At 35.8% G+C, this 12,388-nt stretch overlaps 1 protein-coding gene across 1 annotated transcript in view; it reads right to left on the bottom strand.

Moving 5' to 3' along the window:
- LOC113050242 (chromodomain-helicase-DNA-binding protein 6-like) overlaps nucleotides 1-10,363 on the bottom strand; it is a 37,509-nt gene extending 27,146 nt beyond the window's left edge. Inside the window, 2 exon segments of the mRNA XM_026213031.1 lie at nucleotides 7,562-7,613; nucleotides 9,385-10,363. Coding sequence (XP_026068816.1) covers nucleotides 7,562-7,588 — 27 coding nt within the window. The 5' untranslated portion in view covers nucleotides 7,589-7,613; nucleotides 9,385-10,363.
- Nucleotides 10,364-12,388: the final 2,025 nt, after the last annotated feature.

The raw sequence follows: 12,388 nt of genomic DNA, 5'->3' as shown, positions 1-12,388 counted from the left end.
CTTAAAATGGACTTTAAAAAAAGGGAGAGAGATCCGAGTCCACTTTCAAGGCCAAGGAGAGTGTGAATGCAAAATTAACTGGGTTCTTTTTCACACGGTTAACTTTGTAATCCATTTACAGCTCTTTGAAAAAGCACTCAAGTTTTTCAATTCCCTAAGCAGGGCAATGCATGTAATACAGACATTGTTAAGGCACAAAGATAATGAGCTTTATTATGTATTCAATCCTTGTTCACGCTCACTTCATCTGAAACCTTATTTACATGTGCCTATTCATAAATAAGACATGGAAAAATCTCTTCAATCAAGTGAAACCACAAGATGACCAAGTGATGAGACATTAAAGGGCAGATTAAATACAAATGTTCTCCTCCTTCAAAAGGAAAACACATGGATGAAGTAAACAGAATTTAGTGCCATATGTGAGCTTTGTGTTTCTGGTTCACATTTAGCTTTATACCTCTTATTCCACAAAGCACGTTTATTTTTAACTGCGCCTAGCGTTTAAGTACACATGTGGAACAGCGTGCGCATGTGCAGGCAGACACAGGCACACACACACACACACACACACTCCCCAACAGAGCATGCGACTGCAGGCAGGTATGGGGATAATGTCAATGAATCACATGCTTTCCAAAGCAAGCGGGCTGGAATCAGGGCCGTCGTCATGGCAACAGGCTCGGGACCAAGCTGTGGGAAGCGGGAACGTAAACACAGTCTCCGTGGTAACCCTTTCCTTTCTGGGGTCTGAAAAGCATCAACCTCATTGTTCTTGAAGGTAATATTTGTGATATCTGCATCGGGGGGGGGAAACTACTTTTTGTACTTAACTTCACTGTACAGTAACAGGAGGAGTAAATGACAACTTCCTGCAACTGCCCTTTTCACTTTTGCCCTTACATTTACCTTTTGTTTCCAATGGTTTCTCTATGCATCACGTGCATCTGCAAGCAAACCCGTACATTTAAAAGCATGGAAGCGTGCATACACACAAGCATGCGCAAAAACACTGCAGACTATTCCCATGCCGTGCTGCAGTATGCATGCTTGCCAGGCAAATCTGCCAACCACAAGCGCACACACATACACGCGTTTCCCTATGAATCAATACCAACTCCCAACTCCCAAACATGACAGCTGCAGTTCAGTCGATGCCAGCTCCAAACCCGAACACACCTTGCTCAAACGTGTTTTTTAAAACATGGACACATCACTCCTGCTAACATACATCCTCCTCTCCATCAATTGCACGACAGCGATGCAACTGCAATTCATTGTTTTGGTCCTTTAAACCTCTGTAACGGTAAACCTCCCTAAACTAAGTCCAAATAGTTTTAAAATGAATTGCATACTTTGATGGTCACAGGCAGATGAGTAGGACACCATCTATTCAATGAAAACAAAGAGATGTGTTCTTGTGTTCAAAACACCTAGACAGAGAAGAACAAAAGGCAGGGGTCTCAAGAAAAGTTGGACTATTTTCACTTGACAAGTTATCTACAACTTGTGGTGCTCTTGGCAGTAGGCTAATAAAAACAGCAAACAAACAATGCAAACCATCTGTATGGGTCTTTTAAAACATAAAAAAAACAAAAGTTTATGAGCACACTATAAAATACTATACAACAACACACGGACTTAAAAAAAAGGGTAAAATAAGGGAGGAAAAGTCCTATTAGCTGACTAGTAGTTTGTTGGATGACTAGATGACTACAGTCAACCTATTACATTTACATTTGTTATTTTAGCAATCATTTTGGTCCAATGAATACAACAAAGTGATCGAAGCGAAGAAGGCAATAAAATGAGAAGTGATAAAAATACAACGTTTCAAATGTTATTTAGGAGTGCTGGCTAGAACAGGCAGGGAAATGAGAAAGCAGTAACATCAACAGGATTCAGTCAAGAGTTTTTTTGTGATCCATCTCTTTTACACATTAGAAATTAATAGCATCTTCATGAGGTGCAAATTGGGATGCTTTTAAACAAAATAAAAAAAAGATCACATGTACTTTGGACACTTAACTATCTCCTCCAACTCATCCATTTACTTATTTACACCACCGTACAAAAGTTTGGGGTTTGTAAGATTTTGTTTTTGAAAGAAGTCTCATATGCTCATCGAGGCTGCATTTACTTGATCAAAAATATATGAAAAACTATTAAATATTATCAGTTTAAAATAAGCGTTTTCTATTTTAATATATTGTAAAATGTAATTTATTCCTGTGATGCAAAGCTGAATTTTCAGCATCATTCCACCAGTCTTCAGCGTCACATGATCATTCAGAAATCATTCTAATATGCTGCTCCAGAAACATTTATTATTATTGTCAATGTTGAAAAGAGCTGTGCTTAATATTTTCAGGGGAAAATTATAGAAATTTCTTTCTTCAAAAACAAATCTTACTGACCCCAAACTTTGAATATATGCACATACATAAAAGGGGTCATTTGATGTCGCTAAAAATAACATTATTTTGTATATTTTGTGTAATGAAATATTTATGCAGTTTAAGGTTCAAAAACACTTATTATTTTCACATATTGTACATTGTTTCTCTTCTATGCCCCGCCTTTCTGAAACACATTGTTTTTTTAAACAAAGCTCATCATTCTGAAGAAGAAAGTGTTCTCTGATTGGTCAGCTATTTAGAGCCTTGTGATTGGATGAATGCTTCAAGCGTGTGATTAACATACTGTGATGTGTAACCCAGTCAGAACACCAGCATGGCAAGACAAAACCAATAAAACCAATTACAAACTAAGCATTTGTTGCATATAGTGGGGACATAATTATGGATGATAATGATTTATACTGTCTTTTTACGCCGTTGTGTTGCACTGCGCCGCGTAAACATAAAAACATGTCTGCATTTGTGATCGGAGAAACGGCAAACAAGCGGTACTCTACACAGGTTCAAAACTTGTGTTTGAATCATCGGTGGCAAATCTTTTAATTATGTAAACGTACTAACAGACTGTGAGTAAGAACATCCAGCATTCTAGTCTTCTCTCCCAGGATCAGGAAACAGTCCTTCATAAAATGTGCCGCACACATCTGAATATTTGGGTTGAACCATGTTGTAAATACAACTTAACCACTGATTTCTAGTTGTGTCCTCTTTTGGAAGGCCAAAGAAAGTATTTTTGCTTACGCTAACAAAACCGTATGTCTACAACATGGCGCTGGTGGCAACAGCGAGATTCAAAGTTATTAATTCTTTCTTTCCGTGAACATTTGGCCAGCGTTATTCAAATCTACCCACACAGTGATGTAGACATGTTGGGGCATGTTTAAATGAGGCATTTTCTTTTATAAAGAATCTCTCTTTGGGTTTGAGACTTTAGTCTTTGCAACTTTAAGGATCTTATTGATGCACGAACAGCTAATCACACTCCAAAGAGAAAGGAAGACTTGAAATCGCATTATATGACCCCTCTAATAAAATACAAGCCTCCTTTGGCATGTTAAGATTTTATCAACTTGCAGTGATTTTAAATTGCTCAAAATCAAATAACAGTTTAAGCTGGTGTGAATCCCTGCTGGTTTTTCAGAGAGGCCTGACAACGAAGCTCTCAGGGTGCTTAGGAAGAGCCCTTTAAATCACTGGTCTCGCAGCACAGGAAGGGAAAACTAAATCGGCCTAGTTTGATTTTGACACCACCAAAATTCAAATCCAAATGCAGATGAGATAATTTGAATGATAGTGGCATGAATCTACCAGAGTGTGAAAGCACTTCTTCATCCTTTCTTAACTTTTAATGTCTCATTCTTTTTAAGTCATCAATAATCTGCTGGTGTCTCCAAAGTGCTGCCCTCTAAAATGCAGATCACAAAAACGTGGTCACACTGTTGAATCACATGAATCCCAATATACAAGAAAGGTTTATCTCATCCAAGTTTACTGCTTCACTGTAGCACTGACTCCTGACATAGAACCGTTCTTAACTTCAAGAAATCCCAGTGCATGCATGACATCAGACCACAAGCCTCTCTGATCCGGCTGACAATCCCACAGATTCACAGAAGTGTCCTCGAGTGGTTTTCCACATAAAGGTGAGAAATGCTGCACATTTCTTGAAACCAGGAAAACATTACTACAACACACCATGTCTAATAGTGAATAGCGATAGTGATCGAGGGGGGAGCACAAGAGACAGGAGGAGTTTGAGTGATGCTGACATTGATTTATGTTCAACTAGTGCATGATCACAACACTGGCTGGGATTTATTCACAATTCATAAATATCACAACTGATTCTTTGTAATAATTACTATGATCTTAAAAGTGTGGAAACAGACACAGGATACATAGATATACCTGATGCATGATAAAAGGGAGTTCATACAAATGTTTAAAATACTGTATTGTACTTTTTTGGTAATCTTTTCTAACGTCTTAATTATGGACTAATTAAAATTTACCACACAGACGAATTCACATTAAGGCATATTTAAATACCGATTTCATTTTCCAATGCACTGAACTCTGCAGACTGAAGCATATTGCGGTAATGTTCAACTTTGACTTTGTTTTCCCCTAACGTTTCGAAGCACAGCCAATGATTGCAAGACAATTAGCATGATTAGGTGCATGTTGCCAGCCTGAAAATCAAAACAAGTTAGAAAAGAAATTGCATCGAGATGTACAAAAGCATATCACGCAAACTGCACAGTGAATATCTTTCTACACAATGCTACACCTCACACCTCCTTTACTAGTACTACTGTTGGATTTTATAGAAAACTGCTATGGAATTTCATTGTTTCCTAATCAAACATTAACAAAGCAAAACATTAAACAGAGTTAAACATAACCATCATCTCTACATCCTCATCTAGAAGTGTAAGGGGTGTATGGAGGTTAAGTCTTCTGTGCAGGTCCACACTGGTGATTTCCGCAGATTTCAAACACACATTATACACAAATCTCTCTTAGCTCTGTTTAACATACTTTATTTGTGTTTAATGAAATCCATGGATATGATTTTAAACATAGTAAATCATAGCAGCTAGTCTTGAAGATTTCAGAATTTATGCATCATGTTTTATATAACTTTTTCAGATCTTAGGAAAAAACACACAACTATACACAGATCTAGAAATAAAAAAATTGCTAATGTAACTTTATATCTTAATGTTGCATTAAATGAATTGTACTGCTAATATGCAGGACACAGAACTACATTTAGTGTAGGATTTGAGTCATTTCTGTAGAAATATCCATGAGATATTTAACGTTCATCTGTAAAATAATGAAATATACATATCCAAAATGCTACCGAAAAACTGTGAACAACATTAAAAGTTTAGGAGTTGCCAGAAAGTATTTAATATGAGTTTAGAATTCAGTTTATTCCATAAGACCTAGCTTTGCTAAGTGTTCCTCAGCTTTCCCGAGTGTTTTATCAGTTTTCTAAGAAGCTGAGTTGGAATTGTTTTACAAAGCTGTTAAATGTTTTTATAAATTAAAAACAATATTAACATGTGATTTTCCACTGAGATGTTCACTTCATGAAAGTGGAAGCAGTGACATTTGCCAAGTATGGTGACCCATATTCAGAATTGGTGCTCTGCATTTAACCCATCCAAGTGCACACACACAGCAGTGAGAAGTGAACACACCGTGAACACACACACTCGGAGCAGTGGGCAGCTATATATCCAGCGCCCGGGGAGCAACTGGGGTTTAGTGCCTTGCTCAGGGGCACTTCAGTCATGGGTATTGAGGGTGGAAGAGAGCGCTGTTCATTCACTCCCTCCACCTACAACTCCTGCCAGCACAGAGACTCGAACCTGCAACCTTCGGGTTACAAGTACAACTCTAATCATTAGGCCACAGCTGCCCCTCAAAACACAAAGCATAAATTGCTAAATGCAGATATAAAAAGATATAAAAAAATAAATAATAATAATAATAATCATACCATCCAGCAATGAATCCAGCTGGTCAGTGGAGATATTTTTAAGATGCACGTTAACACCAGGTCTTGAGTGACCACATGTGACTAGATCACCCAAAACGCCTATAATAAATATATGCCAAAGCTGTAATATAAGTGGCACAGAAGGTGCACATTAATTGGACATGTAGCAGTAATGCATTCCAATGTCACTGTATTGCCAAAATTATCAATTTAAACTTCTTGCAACTTTGTGTGCAGAGTTTACGCTGGGTTTAAGTCATACCATGTAGGTGCTGCAGACAGCACATTAGTACAACATGCCAACAGATATTATACTCAAAATTTTAGCATTTACCAGTAGAACAGCAATCATTGCACCAGCCAGTGTTTGTCGGCAGTACCTACTCTTCTAGAGAGCATCTGACTCAGAGGAGGAGTAACTGAGGTGCTATGGCCAGTTTAGTCAAACAGATACTCAACAGATGTTCAGACCGTCAAAATAAAAACTCTTGATTCTTCTTTAAATGGAAACTTCTGAATCTACCTCCAGAGATTTCAATGATATCTTCCTTTCAATGCTTTCCTTAAAAAAAAAAAAAAAAAAAAAAAAAAAATCACAGCTATATATTAGCTTAGGCTATGAAGAAATTATCTGCCTTGAATCATCAAATCAAAAATTCCCTAGTAATTTGAGTATCCAAGTTTATAAAATGGACCGTTATGACAAATAATTCTGATTGGATGAGCATCATTCAAAGGCATATAAAATGCAGATATGCGCACAAGTGCACATTCTATTATAACACGGCAAGCTGCTTAGCAACTATAAACATGCTGCAGCCAACAGAACTGTCTATTTAAAAACACACCTTACCCATGCTACAAACACTAAAATCACACCAATGCAAGGCCTTTCATGACTTTCTCTTGAATTTAAGGTCAAAGTCATCAAAAGTTCAGACCGTTTTCTGATTCTAATAAAAAAATTAATACAAAAATGAACAAACATTGATTTAAAAAGTAAAGCTGTGCGCAAACAAATGTCTTCTATTGAAAATACTATTCCACATGTGTCTCCTCTAGAGTTTCAGAAGAGATTTCAACACAACTCTGATAAAGTTCATATTTACCTGCAATCAAAATTGAAAAAAATTCATTATGAACTCAACATTTTGCTTCAATTTCTTCTGACCAGACAAGCTATGCTATCCACATTACTTTTATAGCTCTATATACTTACTATATGACAACAATTTGTAGGAGTAACGAAGTTGATATTGCAATACAACATAGCTGAGAACTCAATTAAATCTACTGGACTGTGAAAAAAAAACAACAACCAAAACTGTATTTTGGGAGGAAATAAAACCAATTTACAATTACATTTTGAATGTTCAGCATCAGGGTAAGTTTATTTACCCAAGAAGCTTAGAAAACAAATACTGCAAACAACACTTTAAACAGTAAAGACAAAATGTAAGCTAAATAAGGTTAAGGATCTTTCTGAAGTACAGCTATAACGCAAGAACTAAAGCTTATGCTAATTTTGCAATAATAATGAAAGTGTGGGAGACGGTGAGAGAAACAGAGAGTGAGATAGAGGGAACTCTCACAGAGTGACTGACAAAAACACATGTGATACACCGACCTGCTTGTCCTTCTTTTGTATTTTCATTTTTTCTTGATCTTTTTGTCTGCCTCTGGAATACAGAGATACAAGGAACCATGAATATAGAAAGGATGCAATGCATATTTTTTTTATAATAATAAGTAAATAGAAGCATTTAGAATGTGGTTCAATTCCAAATGCAAAACAAAATCTAAAAGGAAATTCTAACTAATATATCATTATTGCATTCTTGACTATTAAATAAATAAATATAAATTAATAAATAGTAGGGGGAAAATGCTGACAATATTAAGATATCACATCAATAAATAATATAAAACATATATATTCAACACTAGCTATACATTACAATTGTTCAAAGTCATTTTTTTTTTTTTTTTTTGCTTTGGAGTAAAAATATAATTAATAATTAAGCTTTAACATAAAAAGCTTTAAACAATCACCACCCTTCACCAAGACATAAGATTATAAAAGCAAAATTTGTTTACTGCTTGACTTGAATTAATAACAGATTATGAGCACTTAAAGTTTTCTCAACTTTTGCAACCTATTTAATTGACTTCATTTTCTGCTTGTCATGCAATTTATATTTTATATATATATATATATATATATATATATATATATATATATATATATATATATATATATATATATATATATATATAAATTAATTGTATAAAAAAGTAAAGCATAAAATTTTAATGCAACATCAATTGTGATATAAATCCATATGAACCCATACATTTCAAAAGGTTTACTTTAGAAACCCAATGGCCCTTGATACCAACTAAACCATTCCTTGATTTAAAACAGGTGTCAATCTACCTGTGATGTCACTGAATTAAAAATGCATCCATTAAGTTGTACAGTAATGCAACATTATTCATATCATAGACCAGGTGGGACCGCAAATACTTACTAACCTATTGCATGAAGTAATTCAGGTGGCAAACTACCGATTATGCATTATCACTGTATTAAACAAAAAAACAAAAACAAAAAAAGGTGTTGACACTTATGCATCATCATTAGATATATAAATCCACATAAACACATTCATTTCAAAAGGGCTAAATTATTAACCAGCTGGGCCCCTTGATACTAACTAACCTATTACTGGAGTTAGGACAGATTCAATGTAGCACTGAGGCATTTTCATTGTTTCAAAAAAGCAAAAGCATACATTTACTACAGTAATGCTTTCGTATTAGTGACAAAAAAAAAACAATAAAATAACACGTTAATTTCAACAGGGATATAACACAAACCAGGAGTGGATGTAAAGCACATGAGTGCTGGAAGTTACATTGATCCTAGTACTGGATAGCAGGCATGGGATGCTGTGTGCCTCAACAGATGCCAAACTTGCCTCATAAAACACTCTTATAAAAAGCCTAACATCGTGTCCCATATATATTAGCCCATGTAGGGCGCTAGCCAGCGTGCTAACTGTAATGTCACGGCAACGGTGCTCTATATTTTAGGCGTTACACGCGTGAAGAGCCGCTCAAACTCCGCGGAGGAACCCTCAAACGCGACCTCACCTACCTGGACACACCGGCTCCGGACATCAGTTAGCCTAAAAACCTACGCGTTCCTCTCTCCGCATTTATTTCCAAGGACACTAAACGCCATGACAGTTTAGAAAAATGCATAAAAAATTAGAGGGGGTGGGAGTCGGGGAAGGGAAAAAAAACTCAGAGCAATTTCTTTAATCCTAACGCACAAGAGCAGTTCATTCATGAGGGGATGTGAGAGTTGACGCGTCCGCGCGCCACCTACTCCATGCGGTTTTGCGCCCGACGCGTTAAAATTAAAAAGTTTAAAGATGTGCTTACCTAAAATGGCTACTGCGGCAGCCAAAATACAAACAGCTATTATTTGGTGAAGTTTAGCGCTGGCCGCCTGCAACAACAGCCTAACTTGCGTTTAGGCCCGTATTCTGCCGTTCGCCATTGGACGCGTCTGAGCGCAGCTGGGCCGCTGGAGGTTCCTATTGGCCAGCGAGCTGTCACGCAAGCGACGTTGCGCTAAGCTTGTCTGAGAGACACATATCGCCAGCGACCATTGTGTACTTTTAGCCTCTTGTGTGTCTGTGGATGTTTTCGCTGTAGTTCAAGAGTTTTTTTTCTATTTCAGTTCTTCACTGATGACCGAAAGCACGCGCTGGATTCATTGGCGTTTGTCGCGTCGCGTCCGGAGTGCAAAAGATACGCTCTGGGGTTTTATGTTTCTTCTCGCCGCATCCACCAATCGTGATGCTTTTTACTCCATCATTACGGCGCCTGTGAGAGAAGAAAAAAAAAAAAAAGTAACATTCCACGTCTTTGCTCATGTTTCATATCCCGGATGTGAGAATAGCAGGGGTTATAATAAAGCGTGTGGGTGAAGCTGCATATGTCCTTGTGATGTTTTGGGTTTCCTGAAGCTGTTTTGTGTAATGCGAAGCTGTGTTTGACTTGTACAGAAATTAACGTTGTGGATAAAACAGTCTAGGATATGCCATTGCTGTAAATGGGGCGTACTTGTCTTGCACTAACCAAAAAGTACCGTGGTAATACCTTGATACCATTTTTAAGACATGACACCATGGTCAGTTGTCACAGACTTTAAGTACATACAGTAAATAGCAAGACTGGTACTTGCTTTGTAATAACGTGAAACACTGTGTACAAAACCCTGTTAGAACCACGATACTTCTCGATACCTTTTTGTAAGTGATGGTAAAACCATAGTATTTTATTTATTTAATTTATTTTCGAAGGAATAAGAAAAATGCCATGTTTACAATAAATATTTAACAAACAACAGTAGCTACAAACATTTATGTATTATCTATTTTAAACTAAATTTATTTAGAAACAAAATGTATCATGGTTTCTGCAAACATATTATGCATAACACTGAAGAAATGTTTATTGAGCAGCAAATCAGCATATTAGAATGATTTCTGAAGCATTGTGTGACACTGAAGACTGGAGTCATGATGCTGAAAATGCAGCTTTGTTTCAGGAATATTTATGTTTTAAATTGTATTCAAAAATAAAATGTGTTTTAAATTCTAATGATATTGCTCAATGTTACTGTTTTTATTGTAATCTGATCAAATAAACTGGTAAGTAAAAGATACTTATATAGATTAATTTCTTACTGACACAAACGTTTGAACATAGTGTATATTTGTTTGCAGTTTTTAGCATGTAATAGAACATTTTACCTTTAGTCTAGCCTCCTGAAGATTTACATGTCAAAAACACACCAGTACTAAAAATCACATGGATTATCTCTTAAAGTTGAGGGGATGTTAGAGTCAGTCCAGTAGTTGATGAGCATTAAACCTGGCACAAACGGATGTCAGAATATAACGTTATTCCAGATAAATCCCCATTTCATAAACATCAACATGGAATTTTAATTTCTAAAGTTTGCAACTTTGTAAAACTTTCCAGAAGATGATGGAGTTTGGCATATTCCTCTAACGGTTTTTTGGCAGTTGTTTTGGTCTGTAATAATGTTCTTGCTGGGGCTGAGTTACACGTGGACTGCTGAGCCAAATAACCTTATTTATAAAACTCCTTGAGGAGCGCACTGTAAAGAGACCTTCGTTCTCGGTAGTTGTTAATTCATAATTAATAATATGATTTTTTTTTTTTTTTTTTTTTTTACATGCAATTGATATTTTTATGGTTGGCAAATGCGAACTACAGAATGTGCATATCTCATATCACAACTAAGTGCATAATGCAACGGAGCACACTTTTTGAATACTGCATCACAATCTTGACCTCATAGTTTCTTCCTTGATATTATCACACTACAAAAATAATTATCAGACAATTTATTTACACAAAAAAATGCTAAAAAATAAAAGATAAACTGAATAAAAAGAATGTGAAGGAGTTCACATGATATTTTTAAACAATTATAGATAGCATACTGCATAAAACACAGGCAATAGTCGAGGACAATCCATCTGAAGCATATAAGTGTCTCAAGTGTTCAATCCGGCAGAAATAAAATGGCAGAATTTTATCTTTAAACAATACATTACCTCCTTTAAAGGAATCCTTCACTTCCACTGACAGATTAGCATAGATGTATGTTTGTAATATCAGGGGCAAATATAGGGAATGCCTCTGTTGAGTCTGTTTGTAAAGGGAGCTGTTGATTCATTGCTGCAGAGAGAGGATGTCCCCCTCGTGTGTTCACCTGCACACTGTGTCTCACTACACACTGATTGAGATTCCTCACAGCAGCTCATTTCCAAACCATCTGCTCCATCCCTGCACATGTGCTAAACTGACTTGAAGGGATGGAAAGAAAGAAAGAAAAAAAAGAAAGGAAGAAAAAACAATAAGTTACACTGAAAAAAATGGTATAGAAACAATATTTACATAGAAATTGCTTGTAAATGTCACAATCTATTACAAAGAAGCGACAAGAAACACATTGAATTAAATGTGATTTTTTTAAAGAAGAAAGATATCTTTTTTATATAGTTTTGTAAAATGTACTTAAATAATCCAATTGTTTAATTACAACTTAAAAACAACAACAATAATAATTTTACTCTGTTGTTTAATGTCCTCTGACCAGGTCTAGCAATAAAACCTTTTGTTGACTTTTAAAATTAAGCCAAGCAAAATTTATATAACAATTAATATATGATAATTAATAGAACATAAATATTATTATTGATTAATATAATCATAATATTAATTAGTATTGTTAATTTAAATGTTTAAATCATTCCTTGGTAGCCTGCTGTTTTGTCTATTTTTATTTTGTTTTACTGACACACTTTTCTAGCAAAAAATATGTGTTTGGTTTTATATTATGGAG

The sequence above is a fragment of the Carassius auratus genome, chromosome 31 (assembly GCF_003368295.1).
Source record: "Carassius auratus strain Wakin chromosome 31, ASM336829v1, whole genome shotgun sequence".
Lineage (NCBI taxonomy): Eukaryota > Metazoa > Chordata > Actinopteri > Cypriniformes > Cyprinidae > Carassius > Carassius auratus.
Note: the sequence above shows the minus strand (reverse complement) of the source record. Positions and strands in the feature narration are given on the sequence as shown.